The 23,293-nt window shown below is 49.6% G+C and overlaps 1 protein-coding gene across 3 annotated transcripts; it reads right to left on the reverse strand.

Annotated features, from left to right (window-relative positions):
* Positions 1-5,548: 5,548 nt before the first annotated feature.
* On the reverse strand, positions 5,549-21,923 carry LOC117413511 (armadillo-like helical domain-containing protein 4). Of its 3 annotated transcripts, none has more exons than XM_058990548.1 (8): positions 21,580-21,923; positions 18,885-20,413; positions 17,438-18,511; positions 16,942-17,250; positions 16,352-16,540; positions 8,793-8,824; positions 8,382-8,516; positions 5,549-7,629 (listed from the first exon to the last, which is right to left on the reverse strand). In XM_058990548.1, exons 2-8 carry the CDS (start codon positions 20,338-20,340, stop codon positions 7,561-7,563), a joined length of 3,264 nt encoding a protein of 1,087 aa, XP_058846531.1. In that variant the 5' UTR covers positions 20,341-20,413; positions 21,580-21,923; the 3' UTR covers positions 5,549-7,560. The 3 variants fall into 3 exon arrangements, with proteins under 3 accessions (XP_058846531.1, XP_058846533.1, XP_058846534.1); XM_058990550.1 differs by having other exon boundaries at positions 21,564-21,923; XM_058990551.1 differs by lacking the exon at positions 21,580-21,923 and adding an exon at positions 21,425-21,534.
* Positions 21,924-23,293: the final 1,370 nt, after the last annotated feature.

Below are 23,293 nucleotides of genomic sequence, written 5' to 3' on the forward strand. Positions count from 1 at the left end.
CTCCTCGCTTCATCTCTTATCCAGACGCATGGGGTTTACCGTTGCCTGCTGCTGTTATCTCCCTGTGCAGTGCAGTGTGGCGCAGTGTTTAAACTATGCCAGTTCTGTTCATTATGAGTAAGTCACCAGTGCTCTTACATAAAATCTCATGCTCGCATAACATGTTTATTATCAAACTTTACATTACATGTTAAATTCTTAATCCTGGTTATATAGAGTCACGTGTGTTCACTACACAGCACACCAACACAATACAATAATAACAATAATAATAAACTCCATGCTTCTTTGACACGGAGATCAGTGTGTATCACTGTGGTCTGGAGACGCGGAGATCAGTGTGTATCACTGTGGTCTGGAGACGCGGAGATCAGTGTATATCGGTGTGTATCACTGTGGTCTGGAGACGCAGAGATTAGTGTATATCGGTGTGTATCACTGTGGTCTGGAGACGCAGAGATCAGTGTATATCGGTGTGTATCACTGTGGTCTGGAGACGCAGAGATCAGTGTATATCGGTGTGTATCACTGTGGTCTGGAGACGCGGAGATCAGCAGTGTGGTCTGGAGACGCGGAGATCAGCAGTGTGGTTTGGGGACGCAGAGGAGCCTGTAGTGCCGCAGCTCTGGCTGGCTGGGCGAGGAGATCCATACAGAGGCTGTCTTGTGTATGGGGAGCTGTCCGCTGAAAACGTGGTGCTGAAGTGAGGAACGCGGCGGGCAGTCAGGCAGTGTGCCGCGCTGTGGGGTCACAGTGAATGGAGAGAGGGATTTTTTTCAATATAAAATAATTATAAAAAAGTAACATTATTATGTGACCATAACTTATTTTTTCAGATATGTTAACTATTTCTTGCATGAAAGGGTTAACTCACCTTTATAACAGCAAGCGCGCTGCTTTACCTGATCAAAGCTACCCGAATCAGCCTACCTGTCTTGCCTTTATAATTGGGTTCAATGCAGCCTTAATACACAGGAATAGAGATTTTCAACATGTGTGGTGGCACTAATAGGTGATCACCAGCATACCCTTCACAGGGATGTGTTTGTGGTGAAACATGGCGCTGGATAAATGATCTTTTGTAAAAGAGGGGAGTTCAACTTTAACATTAGAAACTTTTTTATGGTTTGATATTTTTATTTGTTGTATTCATATAGAGTGATGCTTTGACCTCACGACCCAAACCATTATTTACACATAAAGAAAGGCTTTCTATTCGGACCCCAGTGCCACTGTTTCAAAATGGGATAGCTTTGCTTCATACATCTTTATAAACGGCATGCAGTGCGTATATTTCCCCTGACAATGCACACAAAGCAGCCTGCAGTGCCGGGTTGAATTGAGAGGCTCGTCAGGACTCTGGGCACTCTGCCCTCTGCCTCCATCTGCTCATTGCTCAGGGGCTGCTGTGTCATCACGTCAGTGTGGAATGTGGTGGGTTTGAGTAGCTCAGTGGTTAGAGACATTTCTGGGCTGCAGTGTGGAATGTGGTGGGTTTGGGTAGCTCAGTGGTTAGAGACATTTCTGGGCTGCAGTGTGGAATGTGGTGGGTTTGAGTAGCTCAGTGGTTAGAGACATTTCTGGGCTGCAGTGTGGAATGTGGTGGGTTTGAGTAGCTCAGTGGTTAGAGACATTTCTGGGCTGCAGTGTGGAATGTGGTGAGTTTGAGTAGCTCAGTGCTTAGAGACATTTCTGGGCTGCAGTGTGGAATATGGTGGGTTTGAGTAGCTTGTAATGTTTCAGTTCCAAGCAAGAAAGAATACTGAGCTAATTCCTTTTTTTCTGTTTAATATTTCATGTAAAGCATTGTATTGACTGACATTTATGTGCACTGACCACGATTTATATCTTTTAATTATGCAGACGTTTACATATTTTATTCAATTTATTCATATTTTCTGTCTCTGTTAATTTAGCGGATGCCTGCGCACACTAGTGCACGCAGGAGTCCTGCTTGAAACCTCCATTCATCAGGCGTGCTAATGAAACCCAGCCAGCGGTCTGGGGGCGGAGGGGGTTCCAGTGCAGTATATATCTCTGGGGGTGGAGGGGGTTCCAGTGCAGTATATATCTCTGGGGGCGGAGGGGGTTCCAGTGCAGTATATATCTCTGGGGGTGGAGGGGGTTCCAGTGCAGTATATATCTCTGGGGGTGGAGGGGGTTCCAGTGCAGTATATATCTCTGGGGGCGGAGGGGGTTCCAGTGCAGTATATATCTCTGGGGGTGGAGGGGGTTCCAGTGCAGTATATATCTCTGGGGGTGGAGGGGGTTCCAGTGCAGTATATATCTCTGGGGGTGGAGGGGGTTCCAGTGCAGTATATATCTCTGGGGGTGGAGGGGGTTCCAGTGCAGTATATATCTCTGGGGGTGGAGGGGGTTCCAGTGCAGTATATATCTCTGGGGGTGGAGGGGGTTCCAGTGCAGTATATATCTCTGGGGGAGGAGGGGGTTCCAGTGCAGTATATATCTCTGGGAGTGGAAGGGGGTCCAGTGCAGTATATATCTCTGGGAGTGGAAGGGGGTCCAGTGCAGTATTTCCAGGGCACGCAAGGTCATTCACCTGACATGCTTACGGAATTGTTCCCTGTGACCTCGTGACCTCATGCTGCATTCTACATGAACCATAACGTCTGGGGTCAGAGGTCAGAGGCAGCTATAGCACACATGTCTCCGTGTGTCCTGTCCGCAGTGTTGATTAACCTCACACAGCGTCTCTCGGAGAGACTGCAGAGCGGCAGGGAGGGACTTGGGCTGCTTCCAGGTTCTCTGTCTGCTTCTAAATGAGCCTCCTTCGCTCAGCGGGGGAATTCAATAAGCCATTAAGAAACAAGCAGGCTGAGAATTTAATAATTGCTTTTAAAAGAACGGCAGCAGCACCACAAATGTTTGGATTCATTGTAACCTGTAACGCAGGCGAGTGGCGGTGCAGGATTAGACACGGACAGGGCTGATCGAACGAAAAGAAAGAGAGGGGAAAACACAGGAGATCTGGGTTCTTCTTTCTTTCTTACATATTGAACACAGGAACAGTCTGTCAACACATTCTCAAATACACAAGATCGATACCTAATGTTATTCCCAGGTCATGGTGTCTGGGTAAGGAAGTGTCTCCTCCCCTCTGTCTGCCTGCCTGCCTGTCTGTCTGCCTGCCTGCCTGCCTGTCTGTCTGTCTGTCTGCCTGCCTGCCTGCCTGCCTGCCTGCCTGCCTGCCTGCCTGTGTGCCTGCCTGCCTGCCTGCCTGCCTGCCTGCCTGTCTGCCTGCCTGCCTGTCTGTCTGTCTGCCTGCCTGCCTGCCTGTCTGCCTGCCTGCCTGTCTGTCTGTCTGCCTGCCTGCCTGTCTGTCTGTCTGTCTCCATTTCATTTCCAGCTTCTGCTTCCTTGTACCTGGTCACTTCTTTTGCTGATTTCTGTGCTGGAGTGACACAGGAAGTGATTAGGTGCCAGGAAGCTGCAACGCAGTTTTATATTGTGTTGTGTTTAAAATCACGGATACATTAAACAAAGCAATGTCTGCAGTCGTACAGGACAGCTTTGTGGTAAGGACAGTATGGGCATTAAATAATAGAGCAAAGTATACAGGAGGGATCAGAATCCGGGGGTATTCGGTGTACAGTATAGCTAAAACAAAAATACAATTACAAGGTCTTCCCCACACAGGGCACTGATGAAGGAGCCCTGACAGCGGTGACTAATAATCCAATTAGGAGGGTCTGTCTGCGCTGCCCCCCGGGGACTGGAGCCCTGCTGTGAGGAAACCCAGGCATCGCTGCAGGAGCCCGCTAATTAAATACATCAAATACTAAACAGCCTTCCGAGCACGACCTTCGAGAGACGACGGGAAGCCGCAGTGAAAACCTTCAAATGAACTCTGTTAGTGCGTTCATCTGGACCTTGTTGTTGTTGTTATTATTATTATTATTAGTACTGGATTGCTCAGAGAATGCGGGGCCTGGTTAATGACTGAATCACACGTAGTGTAGAGAGCTGGCTCTTCTACCTGTTCTGATGTAGCCTGTGTTACACGAGTCTGAAAGAGAAACCAGCAAGTACAACACAAGAGCTGCTCCTGAGCTCAAAACAACATCGACGCAGAGTACAGGTGTGTCAAGAATAACTCCCAACCACTGGAAACATCACAACAAAAAACAAACAGGAAAATAGCACTTTCCACCAGATCCAATTCCCAGGGTTTTATTCCGTGTATTTTCAGGCTGTGTCTCGCTCCCAGCCTGCCGGCTCCATTTCAGAGTCTATTCTGGGTTTGTTTGCTGAAGAGCCTGAGCTCTGATATCCAAGGTGACTCGATGGATGAATGGCACAGATTTATCTTCTCTGCGTTTTTTTCTCTTCTTGTCTCGCCTTTTGGAGTTTTACTTTCAAAAGGTTAAGGACAGGATCGATCCAAAACTTTGAGCAGAAGAGCTTGTTAGTGTCTCCAGATATACTGTGAGATAAGAAATAAACCAACAGACGGGAAAAGTTATTAAAGCTAACAATTGCCCTGAACCTGAATAATAATGAGCACTAGTCTACACACTCCACTCTCAGCTCTGCAGTGCTGTCATTACCAGCACATTAATAATAATGAGCACTAGTCTACACACTCCACTCTCAGCTCTGCAGCGCTGTCATTACCAGCACATTAATAATAATGAGCACTAGTCTACACACTCCACTCTCACCTCTGCAGCGCTGTCATTACCAGCACATTAATAATAATGAGCACTAGTCTACACACTCCACTCTCAGCTCTGCAGCGCTGTCATTACCAGCACATTAATAATAATGAGCACTAGTCTACACACTCCACTCTCAGCTCTGCAGCGCTGTCATTACCAGCACATTAATAATAATGAGCACTAGTCTACACACTCCACTCTCAGCTCTGCAGCGCTGTCATTACCAGCACATTAATAATAATGAGCACTAGTCTACACACTCCACTCTCAGCTCTGCAGCGCTGTCATTACCAGCACATTAATAATAATGAGCACTAGTCTACACACTCCACTCTCAGCTCTGCAGCGCTGTCATTACCAGCACATTAATAATAATGAGCACTAGTCTACACACTCCACTCTCAGCTCTGCAGCGCTGTCATTACCAGCACATTAATAATAATGAGCACTAGTCTACACACTCCACTCTCAGCTCTGCAGCGCTGTCATTCGTCCTTTTACCCTCATATCTATCTCGAAACATGTTCTCTAACCCTCCCCTCCTCCCTCTCTATTCCCCCGTCCCCTTCTCTTTTGTCTTGCTCCCTGTTTTTCCTCACCCCCTCTCTCCTCAGTCCCTGTCCCCCTCAGGCTCACAGTGAAGCCTCGCTCTGCTCCACTCTCACACAGTCATTAAAGAGTTGTCATGCCAGGGTTATTTATAGAAGGCATCATGACTGCGACAGTGTAGCAATGACAGCCTCATCGCGTTGCATTGCAGTAGCAGTGGCGTGGCAGGCCGGACTACTCTGCCATTGCAGATCCTCTGAGACGGGGGTCTGTCCTGATGGTGTGTACCTTGATTATGAAGAATGAGTCAGACTGCTGGATTCCACATGTCATCGTTTATTTAAGGAAAAGTGTGATCAAGTAAAATAAACTGAGTATGGGCTAATTGCGTCCGTTTGAATAGATGTCTGCTTCAAACTGCACCACATTCCATGCAATAACAGAGCAGACAGGACCTGGTCTTGCTGTATCACCCTAAGGACAGGGCTTCCTGAAGCGCAGTGCCCCTGTGCTGTGCTCTACCATGTGATAATGAACTGCCAGAATCCCTGCCCATCTCATCCAGTGTACAGATATCCTCCCATGCGCAGATCACAATGCTCACCTTAAAAGAAGATGTGTGTATGTTTAACAGGTTCTGGAGGACCTTCTGTGTTTTTGTGATTCATTAGAAGCTGATGCATGGGGGAGGGGTTGGGTCAGTTTATGATTGAAAAGAGACCTGACCAAACCTGGATCTCCTCTGAGAGAGCAAAGGGAAGACTGCACCGTTGAAAAAACACGACGAGTCAGACGAGCAACTCAGTCACAACAATAGCAAGAGTCACAGCAATAATAATATTAACACCAGAACAACAGTCATAATAACTAAGAGGAGGAGGAATGGGACTAGTTTACAAAGTGCTTTCCTTTGCTTCCGTGCCTGCTGTACATTTCAAATGATATCAGAGGCATGTACAATACAATACACAGTAATACGTCTCTCTACAGTACTGGCAGGCGTGGCAGGGGCGTGTCGGGGGCTTCTCTGTGAGACAGGCAGAGAGACAGAACTCCTATAACAGTAACAGCTAGCCCCTGGCACACCTTTCAAGATATCAGAAGTCATGCTGCAGCTAAACAATAAACAGTCCTGCACCTGAAGACCTACGGCCCGGGACTGGCTTTGCTGGATCTTCTCTTCCTTCTCCTGCGGCTTCTCTCGTGGTCTGTTTCCAAGGCTGCTGTCAGCAGCTTGCACAGTCCAGATCTCTCACTCGCTTCTCCAATTCCAAACTGTCTGTCTCCATTCCCGTTTTCTACGTTATCGGTAAGGTAAGGAATCGGATGTTTTGAATTCTATTTACATGTTTGGTGCACAAGACTTAACAGACACTCTTACCAGGCTGAAGTGCACTGGCTGCTGGGACGTCCTAACAGGGATGTGACCTCTAATACTACTGGCAATATTAATACTTACAATTATCATCAATTAAATGGAAGCATGCGATGGTTTCGTGTGATTGGCTGATCAGTCTAAAGTTGTGATTGGCTGCACTATCTTACACTGTGATTGGCCGATCCATCTCAGATTGTGTAACAGTTCAAACGCGTGCCCTCCTTTGCCACGGTGCCTCAGCGTATCTGTTCTCCAGCGATACAGCTTGTGTGTAAGAGCGGTGGGTCCTGTGTCTGTGCGTTCTCGTGCCATGGCTGGTAAAACACTCATCCATCTTTCTAACTGGGAGCCCTTCCCTCTATCTGCTATCTACCTGTGGAAGCTATCTGTCTACAAACACTTCTCCACCCCTGCTCCTCTCTTTTTCCATTGCTCCTTCTCTAGCTCACTCTTCCTCTCTCACCTCTGGTCTTTCTCCCCTCCCCCTCTCTCTCTCTGTCACCCCTCCCCGTTCTCCTGTGAAATTGTATACCACCCCTCTTCCCTCTCTCTCACCCCTTCAACTGCGTTCTCCCTTATTTTACTCTCTCCCTTCTATCTTCATCCTACCCTTCTTTTTCTCTCTCCTCTCCCGTCCACCTCTCCTCACCTCTTCACTCTACCTTCTTTCATTCTCACCCCTTCCTTCTCTCCCTCTCTACCCCTTCGTTCTCTGTCTCACTCCCACCTCTCATCCCTAGTTCAGTCTCTCTTTGTCTCTCTCCTCCCTCTCTCTGTCTCCAGTGTGAGAGGAAGGAGGGATTGCAGTATCTTGTGCAGATGAACACAGCGCAGCCTGGCACAGCACTCTCTCGATGATGTCATGAAGATGAGAGCTGCCTCCGAGGGGGGCGGGGCAATAACAAGACTTGGGGCGATGCTTATTGCTGGAGGGGGGCGGGGTTGTGGGAGGGATTAGAACTCGTCCTCTGAGCTGTCGGCCAATAGCATCACGCGGTCCTGCCTGTTGCTCATCTCCCCGTGCTGATGACACAAACGATAAGAAGGAGTTAAGCTGTTAGAAACGAACGATATTGAACTGGATTCAAATCATTAGATCAGAACTCAACATGAATCAATAACCAGGCGGGCAAGGAACATAATCCACATCTATGTAAGAGCCTAAATTGTGATACAATATATCCCTGGATAATATATATAGAATAAAGACACATTATTAATTCCCTCTACTGAATCTGAGACACAGCTAGTAATGAGAACGTCTGACATCTGCATAGTAGAGTCATTTTTTGGAACCCTATCTTTAGATTTTAATTTTGTATGTCAAGGGCGAGTGTTTGTTCACCCTCTAGTAACTCAATATACACAGAGCTGAGGCTCCTACACTGCCTCCCCCCCTGACTCCTCTCCACCCCCTCACCTTCCACTCAATATACACAGAGCTGAGGCTCCTACACTGCCTCTCCCCCTGACACCTCTCCACCCCCTCACCTTCCACTCAATATACACAGAGCTGAGGCTCCTACACTGCCTCTCCCCCTGACTCCTCTCCACCCCCTCACCTTCCACTCAATATACACAGAGCTGAGGCTCCTACACTGCCTCTCCCCCTGACACCTCTCCACCCCCTCACCTTCCACTCAATATACACAGAGCTGAGGCTCCTACACTGCCTCCCCCCCTGACTCCTCTCCACCCCCTCACCTTCCACTCAATATACACAGAGCTGAGGATCCTACACTGCCTCCCCCCCTGACTCCTCTCCACCCCCTCACCTTCCGCCGCTGCCTCTTGAAGCCGCTCCTCCTCTTGCGGTGCATCACCTTGATGCTGTAGAGCGCGCCCAGGATGAACAGAGCACCCACGATACCGATCCCCACTGGAGCCAGCATCCCCGAGACATAGCCGGCCTGGGGAGAGGGGAGAGGGGTGAGACAGCTGAGACTGGAGAGGGGTGAGAGAGCTGGGACTGGAGCCAGCCTGGAGAGAGGGGGAGAGGGGTGAGACAGCTGAGACTGGAGAGAGGGGGAGAGGGATGAGAGAGCTGAGAATGGAGCCAGTCTGGAGAGAGGGGGAGGGGGAGAGCTGGGACTGGAGCTAGTGCCCCAGTCATAGCCTTCCTGGGGACTGGAGAGAGAGGTGAGGGTGAGTTTCAGAGGGGGAGAGAGCTGGGAATGGATTCCTACCTTATCTCGAATTTTCTCCACCCAGCTTCGCACTGAAAGAAAAACAAAAAAGAAAGATTTGAAAACACAGAAGAATGAGAGAACTTGGGAGAGCTGAGCAGAGCTGGGATGAGCTGGGCTAGCAATTGAAATAGAAAGAAAAGCTACACTAGTTGTCTATAGGGGAGGTGGCACCGAATAGCGACTCGTCGAATAGCAAAGTGACATTCGACTGCAGAAACTGGTCATCGACAAATCGCACGCCACGTCATTGTGATGTCATTGTGACGCGTACGGGTTCATATATATGACATATAAGAACATTCATAAATAGTTTTTTTTTTTAAATCCATGTAGTTTTAAAATATTCAGCACAAAAAACAGTGAAGAGTTACAAAACAGTTACTATCGACCCCCCCCCCCCCCCGACAGTGATGCCCGACTCCCTCCGCCTCTCTCAGTGCTAATGAGCCTCATCGTCCAGCCAGCCGGCCGGCCGGCCAGCGTCCCCTCTGCCACTCGGCACGGTAATGGATGGGCCTTCAATTCAGCAGCTGATGACCAAGCACTTCCACACTTAAAAGGGAAACGTCCCGTAGCAGCACCGGGACCACAGCCAGAAATGAGCTTCCCCCTTTTAAAATTACATTACATATAATAATAATAATAGAAAAAAATCTACAGTTGATTTCTGCACTTCAGCAGTTTTTTAAAAACAGTGAGGTCGTCCATCAGCCTCCCCTAAAGAACCTCCCCGGCACAGAGCCCAGCTTGCAGCAGACAGGGAGCTCCACGATGAGAGATTGAACAGGCAGGGAGCTCCACGATGAGAGATTGCACAGGCAGGGAGCTCTGTGATGAGAGATTGTACAGACAGGGAGCTCCACGATGAGAGATTGCACAGGCAGGGAGCTCCACGATGAGAGATTGAACAGACAGGGAGCTCCACGATGAGAGATTGCACAGGCAGGGAGCTCCACGATGAGAGATTGCACAGGCAGGGAGCTCCACGATGAGAGATTGCACAGGCAGGGAGCTCCACGATGAGAGATTGCACAGGCAGGGAGCTCCACGATGAGAGATTGCACAGGCAGGGAGCTCCACGATGAGAGATTGTACAGACAGGGAGCTCCACGATGAGAGATTGCACAGGCAGGGAGCTCCACGATGAGAGATTGCACAGGCAGGGAGCTCCACGATGAGAGATTGAACAGACAGGGAGCTCCACGATGAGAGATTGCACAGGCAGGGAGCTCCACGATGAGAGATTGCACAGGCAGGGAGCTCCACGATGAGAGATTGCACAGGCAGGGAGCTCCACGATGAGAGATTGTACAGACAGGGAGCTCCACGATGAGAGATTGCACAGGCAGGGAGCTCCACGATGAGAGATTGCACAGACAGGGAGCTCCACGATGAGAGATTGTACAGACAGGGAGCTCCACGATGAGAGATTGAACAGACAGGGAGCTCCACGATGAGAGATTGCACAGGCAGGGAGCTCTGTGATGAGAGATTGCACAGGCAGGGAGCTCCACGGTGAGAGATTGCACAGGCAGGGAGCTCCACGGTGAGAGATTGCACAGGCAGGGAGCTCTGTGATGAGAGATTGTACAGGCAGGGAGCGATGAGAGATTGCACAGGCAGGGAGCTCTGTGATGAGAGATTGCACAGGCAGGGAGCTCTGTGATGAGAGATTGCACAGACAGGGAGCTCCACGATGAGAGATTGCACAGGCAGGGAGTGATGAGAGATTGCACAGGCAGGGAGCGATGAGAGATTGCACAGACAGGGAGCGATGAGAGATTGCACAGACAGGGAGCTCCACGATGAGAGATTGCACAGGCAGGGAGTGATGAGAGATTGCACAGGCAGGGAGCTCCACGATGAGAGATTGCACAGACAGGGAGCTCCACGATGAGAGATTGCACAGGCAGGGAGTGATGAGAGATTGCACAGGCAGGGAGCTCCACGATGAGAGATTGCACAGGCAGGGAGCTCTGTGATGAGAGATTGCACAGGCAGGGAGCTCCACGATGAGAGATTGCACAGGCAGGGAGTGATGAGAGATTGCACAGGCAGGGAGCTCCACGATGAGAGATTGCACAGACAGGGAGCTCCACGATGAGAGATTGCACAGGCAGGGAGCTCCACGATGAGAGATTGCACAGGCAGGGAGCTCTGTGATGAGAGATTGCACAGGCAGGGAGCTCTGTGATGAGAGATTGCACAGGCAGGGAGCTCCACGATGAGAGATTGCACAGACAGGGAGCTCCACGATGAGAGATTGCACAGGCAGGGAGCTCCACGATGAGAGATTGCACAGGCAGGGAGCTCCACGATGAGAGATTGCACAGGCAGGGAGCTCTGTAATGAGAGATTGCACAGGCAGGGAGCTCTGTGATGAGAGATTGCACAGGCAGGGAGCTCTGTGATGAGAGATTGCACACACAGGGAGCTCCACGATGAGAGATTGCACAGGCAGGGAGCTCCACGATGAGAGATTGCACAGGCAGGGAGCTCCATGATGAGAGATTGCACAGGCAGGGAGCTCTGTGATGAGAGATTGCACAGACAGGGAGCTCCACGATGAGAGATTGCACAGGCAGGGAGCTCTGTGATGAGAGATTGCACAGGCAGGGAGCTCTGTGATGAGAGATTGCACAGACAGGGAGCTCCACGATGAGAGATTGCACAGACAGGGAGCTCCACGATGAGAGATTGCACAGACAGGGAGCTCCACGATGAGAGATTGCACAGGCAGGGAGCTCCACGATGAGAGATTGCACAGGCAGGGAGCTCCACGATGAGAGATTGCACAGGCAGGGAGCTCCACGATGAGAGATTGCACAGGCAGGGAGCTCCACGATGAGAGATTGCACAGGCAGGGAGCTCCGTGATGAGAGATTGCACAGACAGGGAGCTCTATGATGAGAGATTGCACAGACAGGGAGCGATGAGAGATTGCACAGGCAGGGAGCTCTGTGATGAGAGATTGCACAGGCAGGGAGCTCCACGATGAGAGATTGCACAGGCAGGGAGCTCCACGATGAGAGATTGCACAGGCAGGGAGCTCCACGATGAGAGATTGCACAGGCAGGGAGCTCCACGATGAGAGATTGCACAGGCAGGGAGCTCTGTGATGAGAGATTGCACAGGCAGGGAGCTCTGTGATGAGAGATTGCACAGGCAGGGAGCTCCGTGATGAGAGATTGCACAGGCAGGGAGCTCTGTGATGAGAGATTGCACAGGCAGGGAGCTCTGTGATGAGAGATTGCACAGGCAGGGAGCTCCGTGATGAGAGATTGCACAGGCAGGGAGCGATGAGAGATTGCACAGGCAGGGAGCTCTGTGATGAGAGATTGCACAGGCAGGGAGTGATGAGAGATTGCACAGGCAGGGAGCTCTTTGATGAGAGATTGCACAGGCAGGGAGCTCTGTAATGAGAGATTGCACAGGCAGGGAGCGATGAGAGATTGTACAGACAGGGAGCTCCACGATGAGAGATTGCACAGGCAGGGAGCTCTGTGATGAGAGATTGTACAGACAGGGAGCTCCACGATGAGAGATTGCACAGGCAGGGAGCTCTGTGATGAGAGATTGCACAGGCAGGGAGCTCTGTGATGAGAGATTGCACAGGCAGGGAGCTCTGTGATGAGAGATTGCACAGGCAGGGAGCTCTGTGATGAGAGATTGTACAGACAGGGAGCTCCACGATGAGAGATTGCACAGGCAGGGAGCTCTGTGATGAGAGATTGCACAGGCAGGGAGCTCTGTGATGAGAGATTGCACAGGCAGGGAGCTCTGTGATGAGAGATTGCACAGGCAGGGAGCTCTGTGATGAGAGATTGCACAGGCAGGGAGCGATGAGAGATTGCACAGGCAGGGAGCTCTGTGATGAGAGATTGCACAGACAGGGAGCTCTGTGATGAGAGATTGCACAGGCAGGGAGCTCTGTAATGAGAGATTGCACAGGCAGGGAGCTCTGTAATGAGAGATTGCACAGGCAGGGAGCGATGAGAGATTGCACAGGCAAGGAGTGATGAGAGATTGCACAGGCAGGGAGCTCCACGATGAGAGATTGCACAGGCAGGGAGCTCTGTGATGAGAGATTGCACAGGCAGGGAGCTCCGTGATGAGAGATTGCACAGGCAGGGAGCTCTGTAATGAGAGATTGCACAGGCAAGGAGTGATGAGAGATTGTACAGACAGGGAGCTCCACGATGAGAGACTGTACAGACAGGGAGCTCCACGATGAGAGATTGCACAGGCAGGGAGCGATGAGAGATTGCACAGGCAGGGAGCTCCACGATGAGAGATTGCACAGGCAGGGAGCTCTGTGATGAGAGATTGCACAGACAGGGAGCTCTGTGATGAGAGATTGCACAAGCAGGGAGCTCCACGATGAGAGATTGCACAGGCAGGGAGCTCTGTGATGAGAGATTGCACAGGCAGGGAGCGATGAGAGATTGCACAGGCAAGGAGTGATGAGAGATTGTACAGACAGGGAGCTCCACGATGAGAGATTGCACAGACAGGGAGCTCTGTGATGAGAGATTGCACAGGCAGGGAGCTCTGTGATGAGAGATTGCACAGGCAGGGAGCTCTGTGATGAGAGATTGCACAGGCAGGGAGCTCTGTGATGAGAGATTGCACAGGCAGGGAGCTCTGTGATGAGAGATTGCACAGGCAGGGAGCTCTGTGTTGAGAGATTGCACAGGCAGGGAGCTCTGTGATGAGAGATTGCACAGGCAGGGAGCTCCGTGATGAGAGATTGCACAGGCAGGGAGCTCTGTGATGAGAGATTGCACAGGCAGGGAGCTCTGTGATGAGAGATTGCACAGGCAGGGAGCTCTGTGATGAGAGATTGCACAGGCAGGGAGCTCCGTGATGAGAGATTGCACAGGCAGGGAGCTCTGTGATGAGAGATTGCACAGGCAGGGAGCTCCATGATGAGAGATTGCACAGGCAGGGAGCTCCGTGATGAGAGATTGCACAGGCAGGGAGCGATGAGAGATTGCACAGGCAGGGAGCTCTGTGATGAGAGATTGCACAGGCAGGGAGCTCTGTGATGAAAGATTGCACAGGCAGGGAGTGATGAGAGATTGCACAGGCAGGGAGCTCTTTGATGAGAGATTGCACAGGCAGGGAGCTCCGTGATGAGAGATTGCACAGGCAGGGAGCGATGAGAGATTGCACAGACAGGGAGCTCCACGATGAGAGATTGCACAGGCAGGGAGCGATGAGAGATTGCACAGGCAGGGAGCTCTGTGATGAGAGATTGCACAGGCAGGGAGCTCTGTGATGAGAGATTGAACAGGCAGGGAGCTCCACGATGAGAGATTGCACAGGCAGGGAGCGATGAGAGATTGCACAGGCAGGGAGCTCTTTGATGAGAGATTGCACAGGCAGGGAGCTCCGTGATGAGAGATTGCACAGGCAGGGAGCTCTGTGATGAGAGATTGCACAGGCAGGGAGCTCTGTGATGAGAGATTGAACAGGCAGGGAGCTCCACGATGAGAGATTGCACAGGCAGGGAGCGATGAGAGATTGCACAGGCAGGGAGCTCTTTGATGAGAGATTGCACAGGCAGGGAGCTCTGTGATGAGAGATTGTACAGACAGGGAGCTCCACGATGAGAGATTGCACAGGCAGGGAGCTCTGTGATGAGAGATTGCACAGGCAGGGAGCTCTGTGATGAGAGATTGAACAGGCAGGGAGCTCCACGATGAGAGATTGCACAGGCAGGGAGCTCTGTGATGAGAGATTGCACAGGCAGGGAGCTCTGTGATGAGAGATTGCACAGGCAGGGAGCTCCGTGATGAGAGATTGCACAGGCAGGGAGCTCCACGATGAGAGATTGCACAGGCAGGGAGCGATGAGAGATTGCAGCAATTATCATGGGCCACTGAGACCCACAGACAAGGCACTGTAATAAACACACAGACAGCCCAGACAGGTACATTTTGTAGTAAACCATTCCCCAGGAATCCTATGATTGAATAACCCTGAAGATGTCTGTGGGTCACTGTGTGCAGGTTTAATACACATGTGGCACATCCCTGTGATTTAGGGGTGGAGCCAGTCTTCATTCCAGCAGATAGCCCTGGGTGAGTGTGAGTCAACCAGCCGAGGGAGAGAGAGAGGGGTATTCAGAGAGATCACTAACGCCTCGCTGACTCTACTCCCAGGAGCAGGGCAAATGTCGCTGCCAGATCAATTCCTCGCAGAGACTTTGGAAACAGAAACCTGCTCTGCGCGGATCCCAACTTCACAGGGCTCGGGAATTTTCTGGAAATGTGGAAATCCAGGAATAACCAGGATTCTGTCTCTGTCATCTATACCTATTAATCACTGAACAGAGCCAAATTTAGAAAAATGTAAAGAAAGTTAATAAATTCACTGACAAATGTCATTCACCAGAGATGAACTAGGGATGGCATTTTTATTCTATAAGGGCCTGTATTTTAGTTCCTAGTTACATTAATCAGTCATTCAGTGACAGGGTAGCAGAAGCCGTCTCTCAGACAGTCAATTCCAGAGAGACTCCTGTCCGTGTTTCATTCAATTAGAAATCAGCTTCCGTGTTACTTTATTCATTGCTGATTAATCTTTCAGGCAGCTTTCCTAAAAGCTGATGCAGCAAAATCAATTTCCTGCGTCCCCATGGGTGCAATAAACCCAGCGCTCAAGTACTGTGCTGTTTGTAGGGCAACCGCTATGGACCACAAAGAAAGAAATCAAACCGCTGACTTGGGGGAATTTGCTTTGCTTAGATCAAGCTCTGCACATGCTTCTCAACCCCGCGTGATTGAGAACAGTCATTCTGTCTTTGAATGAATGAAAGATAGATTCCACTGTGAGATCTGGTGAAATTAAAAATGAAAACATTGTATTGATTTGCAGCTTTGAAAACAGAAACGTCATTCAAGTTTGTTATTCACGAAACTCTTTGAAACTGTTGCTGGCTCTTTTAAGTGCTCTTGAAAATGTTCACGCATGCAAAGCTTTACGTCCTGCAGTAAGTTTACACTTTGTGAATCCAGTCTCAGTCTCCTACGCTTTCAGTTATTGTTTCACTGGCATTTTATCATGGAGGACTGGTGCCCTCTAGGCTGCAGAGAAGGTACTGCAGAACACTGGATTATACTAATCTTATTATCTTTGCTCCCACCTGGTGGTGAGCTGTGAGCACAGCACTCATTTATAGTTATGAAAAGCTAACAGTTATGAAAAGCTAAGTTTTTGCTTTTCTTTGTGTATTTATTTATCTCCCTCTCATTGACCCAGCCCCTCTCCCCTCCCAGCCCCTCTCTCCTCTCTCACCCAGCTCCCTCTCCTCTCTCTCACCCAGCCCCTCTCCACACTCACTCCCCCTCCCCTCTCCCCTCTCCTCTCTCACCCAGCCCCTCTCCTCCCTCACTCCCTCTCCCCTCTCCTCTCTCACCCAGCCCCTCTCCTCTCTCTCACCCAGCCCCTCTCCTCCCTCCCTCCCTCTCCCCTCTCCTCTCTCACCCAGCCCCTCTCCTCTCTCTCACCCAGCCCCTCTCCTCCCTCACTCCCTCTCCCCTCTCTCTTACCCAGCCCCTGGTTTCGCTGTGCCCACTCGGACCCCTCTGGCAGATGGAAGGGGGTGTGGCTGTGCGAGGGGGTGGTCGTGGAGACCTCCGGGGGCTCACTCTCCTCCACACTCTCAGCTTCATCAGAGTCGGGGGACTCCTCCTCCTCCTCCTCGTCTTCATCCTCACTGACATTATCTTCTCGATCCTCTGAGAGAGACAGGCAGAGACAGAGGGGAGGGAGAAAGCCTTGATTACTCTGTGAATCACAAGCTAGGTCATGGTTTGACCCCCTAAGTGACACCCATTCCAATTGCATGGGAGTTTCTCTAGACATGTATAACAATGTACATGCGATGACCTTCACTGTGTCCAAGCCCGGGGTTCACTGTATCTCTTATTGGCATCACATAAGGTATTACCCAAGGAGCTGTCCACAGGTGCACTGCACCCTTTACTTCTGTCTAGTTTGAAAATCTCTCCCCATTTGCATGAGCTACTGAAGCCAGTCTAAACATCAGAAGAGAGGTGTGACCCGCAGGAGCGGGTTTGTGAATCTGTGGGTATAAAGGGTAGCTATCCCCATGGGGCTCTCCACTGCCCTGCCTTACCTTCAGACTCCAGTTTCTCCAGATCATCCAGCCCAGCCTCGGCGGGCGGCCACATCAGGCTGGTTGCCATAGTGACAGACGTCGGGGGCAGTCTGGTTGTCAGGGGCGGGGTTTCTGATGTGAAGATTCTGGAGGGCGGGGTTTCGGGATTTCCAAATGTTCCAGAGAGTGCAGTTTTGGGATTTCTGAACGTTCCATGAGGCGGGGTTTCTGAACTTTTCAAGGGTCCGGGGGGCGGGGTTTCTGAAATGTTAAAGATTCCGGGAGGCAGGGTTTCGGAGAGAAGGGGAGGGACTTCATCTAGATCATCTGCAGAGTTGTAAGACAATAAAAAATGTAGTTTATTTTAAAAAGATTACTTTGAATTGAACTATATTTTAATTATCTACAGTATATTTAAACCACTAATATATTCATTTAATGTGGTACAGATTTATTTTCATGTATGCCTTGTGGAATCATTTTACTGGCATGCTGCCTGAAGAGTAAAAGTTACCTGCAGCGTCTGACCAGCCTGGAACCAGTGGGGCTCCCTCAGGGGGTACAGAGTCAGGTGATGGTGATAAGATCTCTTCAGGGGGTACAGAGTCAGGTGATGGTGGTAAGATCTCTTCAGGGGGTACAGAGTCAGGAGATGGTGGTAAGATCTCTTCAGGGGGTACAGAGTCAGGTGACTGTGGTAAGATCTCTTCAGGGGGTACAGAGTCAGGTGATGGTGGTAAGATCTCTTCAGGGGGTACAGAGTCAGGTGATGGTGATAAGATCTCTTCAGGGGGTACAGAGTCAGGTGACTGTGATAAGATCTCTTCAGGGGGTACAGAGTCAGGTGACTGTGATAAGATCTCTTCAGGGGGTACAGAGTCAGGTGATGGTGATAAGATCTCTTCAGGGGGTACAGAGTCAGGTGATGGTGGTAAGATCTCTTCAAGGGGTACAGAGTCAGGTGATGGTGATAAGATCTCTTCAGGGGGTACAGAGTCAGGTGATGGTGGTAAGATCTCTTCAGGGGGTACAGAGTCAGGTGATGGTGGTAAGATCTCTTCAAGGGGTACAGAGTCAGGTGACTGTGATAAGATCTCTTCAGGGGGTACAGAGTCAGGTGATGGTGATAAGATCTCTTCAGGGGGTACAGAGTCAGGTGATGGTGGTAAGATCTCTTCAGGGGGTACAGAGTCAGGTGATGGTGGTAAGATATCTTCAGGGGGTACAGAGTCAGGTGATGGTGGTAAGATCTCTTCAAGGGGTACAGAGTCAGGTGATGGTGGTAAGATCTCTTCAAGGGGTACAGAGTCAGGTGACTGTGATAAGATATCTTCAGGGGGTACAGTGATGGTTGACTCTGATACAAGTGGGGTCCCTTCACGGGGTACTGAGACGAAGGGTTCTGATGGCAGCGGGGCCCCTTCGGGGGGTAGAGTGACAGTCGTCCCCTCATTTTCTGCTACAGTAGGTTCTCTTGAGGAGTGAGTGGCTGTCTCCGCTGCAGTCAGGGGATCCTGTGTGGAACTGGAGAGGAGTTCTGCTGCTGAGGTCTGGTGAGACTCTGTCACGCTGTACAGAGCAGAGGAATCTGTCCATGGAACGAAAAAAGCAAAACGTTTATTTTGTCATTTGTCATTTTATGGATGTTCTATAAGTAACACATTTGAAATGTTTTTATATATTTTATTACTATATACAGAATATATAGTGATGTACGATACAAGCTGGTATCCACTCCACGGGAGGGCAGTGGGTGAAGGTTTGTTTATGTCTTACACACCACCCTATACAATATGTATGTATGTGTGTATGTATGTATGTATGTGTGTATGTATATAGTTAAATAATAATAATTAAACAGTATCGCTAATACTGTGATGTCATATAGAACAGATCCCTAAACTAAATAGCTGATAGCTCCCCCCCCACCTCACCCCAGGCAGTTGGACCCCCACACTCACCTGCCTCCTGCAGTGTGGGGCCCCCTGTCCCGGGATGTGACACGGTGGGGTTGGGGGAGGGAGCAGAGCTGGATATTAGCCCCCCCTCGGGACTGTGTGTCAGGCTGATCCCAGGCTCCCCGAGGAACCCTTGAGAATGCCAGGTATCCTTTACACCCGATACCCCCGGGTACTGGGGTCGCACTGCGCTGCCTGTCTGAGATGACTTGGTCTCGTCTGGTGTGGGCTGTATCTTCAGCAGCGTTGAGTTCCTCAGTCCAGCCCTGCTCTCTTCTGATTTCCAGCCCCTTTGCACACCGTCGGTTTGGGTATCTCTCGCACCCGGGACTTCCTCTGCTAACCCAGCTCTCTCCTTGTGCCGTTCTGCTGTTCCACCCCTGAGCCTCTCACTCTTCCCAGTCTTCCTGGGTTTCGGAAGCAATTCCCTGTCCGATTCCCGATCTCCTGGTCCCTCCTCCTCCTCCTCTTCTGTCTTCCCAGGATGTTCCGGACTTGCTCGGATTCCATCTTCCATCTCACCCCCTCGCTGTGTGGAGTCTGCCCCCTGCTGGACTGCTCCAGCCTGTCTAGCTGTGCCCCAGTTGGGTTCCACTGGCCCTCTCATCAGGGGGTGCTGTGATGCAGTCACTGCACTGGGTTTCACTGCCCCTGTGGTTGCTGCTTCCATGATACTAGAAGGTATCGAGGCTGTGCCTAACCCTGTAGGATTCAACCCCCAAGCCTGGTTGCCTCCAACAACCTCACTAGGGGCCCCTCCAGCCTTTATATTGAGACGCTGCCCCCAAGACAAAAGTCTGCTTTCAGTCATCCCCCCATCTATCCCTCTTGCAGGCCCCGCTATTGTGCTCCTTCCTGGGGCTGGCAGCTTCTCTGTGACTCCATCCCCCTTTCCCCTCTCTCCCTTCTCTCCACCCGCCCTTCTCTTTGCATTTTTGCTTCCAGAAAGGAGCTCCAGACCGTGTTGAGCCGCCCCCTCTCTTTCTGGAGTCTGATTGACCAATGGGGTGCGGTTTGTGGTGCCCATGGCAACGGGGCTAGGGGAGGACGGTATCCTAGCAACGTCTCCAGGCAACGCTGTCAGTTCTACAGCACTTAGGCTTGGGTTCCCAGAGCGGAGCTGCACTGTCCCGGGCTGCTCAGACTCCTCGGGGGTGCTGACAACAAGGACTGACTGCAGGGGATTCCGTGACAGCACCCCAAATCCTGTTCCCAGTATGGGAGCAGGGGGCGAGGCAGCAGTGCTCCTTAGGCATTTTTTCTCCTCCCTCCTTTCTCCTGTTTCGTTCCCTTTGTCTGCAGGAGAGGCCAGTTCAAGTCCTGTCACTGGGCTGCTCGTCTCTCCCTGGAAGGATGTGGGGGAACATGGGGCTGCTCCCCTCTCCGGGACTGGAGTGGTAGAGCCCAGCCCCAGGCCCCAGGCAAGCAGGCAGACACACAGAGCTGCAGGGGAGACCATGTCTCAGAGCGGGGGTGGCACCATAGAGATCGGGGAGTACTAGCGAGCAGACATGACAGGAATCGGGAAGAGTCTGCGGAAAGGAATGAAAAAATGGAAAAAGAAAAAAATAAAGAATTAGTCTTTCTGCATTTTGTTGAGCTTTTGTTAAAGAGAGAGAGAGAGAGAGAGAGAGAGAGAGAGAGAGAGAGAGAGAGAGGAAGAAACAGATGGGCACGCATGTTGATAAGCAAACCCCTGCAGCTCCAGTCAGTTGTAGCTGATGGATTTTGGCAGTGGAGAGCTGTCAGGGGCGGTGAGGATAGACAGATGTACAGGTAGACCTACAGACAAATATACGGATAGACAGACTGAAAGATAGATATTTACACCTATAGCTAGACAAACAGACAGACAGACAGACAGACAGACAGACAGATAGTAACTGGCAGGGGGATCAGACGATCAAGAGGGCGCTGTAGACACAAAGACAAGTCCATTATCACAGCGGGACACATGCACTGCAGGCTATATTTGAACAGGAATAGAATACACTCTTATGGGATGCATGGATTAATCTCGTTTACATGGGGGGTGACGAGACACCATAGGCTGTACTGTACAGTTACAAAGACAGACAACAATGCAGCATAACATCGAGACGGAGACCAACGAGATCGCTTCAGAAAACGGATTTCTCTTCTCGCTTTCACTCGAGCTGTGCGGGTGTCAAAAACATAATATCAATAATAATAATAATAATAATAATAATAATAATAATAATAATATAGCGTATATATATATATAGCGTGACTGATTCAACACATGACATCATTGCAATGCGAATCTCTACTGAATTACTACTAAACAATCGATATTAATAATAGAATATAATCTGTATATAAAGATATATAAATAGTACAAAATAATAATAATAATAATAATAATAATAATAATAATAATAATAATAATATACAAATAATAATCTTTTTTTTAATAATCTCAGCTGCCTGTTGTTTGCTGTATGATATGCGACTCTACCCCTCCCCTCCCTGTAGTGTATTTCCAATGTATTCATTACATACGTTCTGTTTTCAATACAGACCTGTACACATGAGCATGCATGTAGACGCATGAATAACACCCCACACGCCATGCACTGACACTCCCAGCATGCCTGCGCCTCTCTGTGTGTCTGATAAGAACACGGGTAACAATACTAGCCTGCACAGCGACATACGCACCCGCCTCTCCCCTTACCCGCACAAGACTGCGTGCTTCTGTTTAGTTCAGCGCAGTCTGGACGTGGAGCAGGTTCGGTTTGTAGTTCGGTCGTCGAGGAGCGATCGTGTCTCGGTCTTGATTTAAAAATACAAACAAAAGCCGCTATCGATCCTGCAGCGAGCGTGGGGTCTAAGCATGCAGGCAGACTGGCAGGCAGCAGCTAGTCCGACCGACTTAACTGTGATGGAGCGCCTCTCTGTGACTGTGCGTGTGCGTGTGTGTCTGAATGTGTGCGTGTGTGCGTGTGTGTGTCTGTGTGTGTGTGTCTGTGTGCGTGCGTGCGTGCGTGCGTGTGTATGTGTGCGTGTGTGTCTGTGTGGTACCAATTCTCTCTCTCCCTCATAAGAATTGCATTGCACATCGTCTCAGTGCTGTCTGTACTGTTCCCTCTGCATGTCTGTTAACCCTTAGTCTCTACAGATGCACATTCTGTGTGTGTGTGTGTGTGTGTGTGTGTGTGTGTGCGTGCGTGCGTGCGTGCGTGCCTGCGTGCGCGCGCGTGTGTGTGTGTGTGTGTGTGTGTGTGTGTGTGTGTGTGTGTTATTATTGTTAGGGAGATCTGGCTTGGAACTGGATACAAGACACTTCTGTTCAGAATTTACAGGAGGCATGTCTGTTATGATCGCTGATACTGACCCGGTGCTATTTCAAACACATTGAAACAGCCCTTGGCATAGATTTCACTCCTTTATATTAAATATTAGAAATGAATGTAAACTCTCCTTATAATAAACTCCAAGATATATTGAATTACACATAGCATTACACAAGCATTGCATTACACAGAAGCCAGCACTGTGTTGCACCTTCAGATTTGCAGAAGGGAATGAATGAAGCTGAGCAAAGTGCAGAACTTCAAGCATGTAAAAAACACCTTCACAAAGTGCTCATAATTCACTGGGACATTGATGAAGAAATGTTATTATTCGTGAAGGTGTTTTGGATATATACAAAAACAGGACATGAAGTGCTGTAATACTTGTGACAAAACATTTGTGACAGTCACTCGCAACGGCTCATTTCTGAACCTCTTTATCAGAGAGATGCTGAGAAAATGAGCCTCTAGTAACCTCTGCCTTGGAGAGATTTGTACAAACCTTGATTATAAACATCTCTCCAGACAGGTGCAGCCCTTTCCAGACATAATAATAATAATAATAATAATAATAATAATAATAATAATAATAATAAAGACCAGGTTATAGCATTTTATTTTCTTCGTGCATACACAGCTACACACAAACAATAAAGACACGCCTAACAGTTGTTATTTACTGTTCATAAGTTCGTGACCCCAACTTAGGAAAAGTCATAACATAGTATGGGGGTAACATTAAGGTTAACGGAAACCGGGGTGGGGTCAAACACAATACAGGGCGGGTTAAGATATGGTATCGCAAAATAAGTTTGACTGATTCAGTAGAATCATAAAAAAATGATATCATGAAATCCAACGAGGCGTACCACAGACATAGCGCCCGCAATCACGAACACGCAGCCGCGCCGGAGCTGCAGAACTCGCTTTGCCATGTGTGCTTCTATTGATTGTTCATTTCAGTGCCTGTGTAAAGCTGAAAAACGTTACTCCAAGCAATCGCTGTATACTAATGAAAAATAGTCACTGTTCGTATTTATTTTTAATTCTAGTCTGTTTTTATTTATTTATTTATTTATTTATTTATTTAATTGC

This window comes from Acipenser ruthenus, chromosome 18, assembly GCF_902713425.1.
Source record: "Acipenser ruthenus chromosome 18, fAciRut3.2 maternal haplotype, whole genome shotgun sequence".
NCBI lineage: Eukaryota > Metazoa > Chordata > Actinopteri > Acipenseriformes > Acipenseridae > Acipenser > Acipenser ruthenus.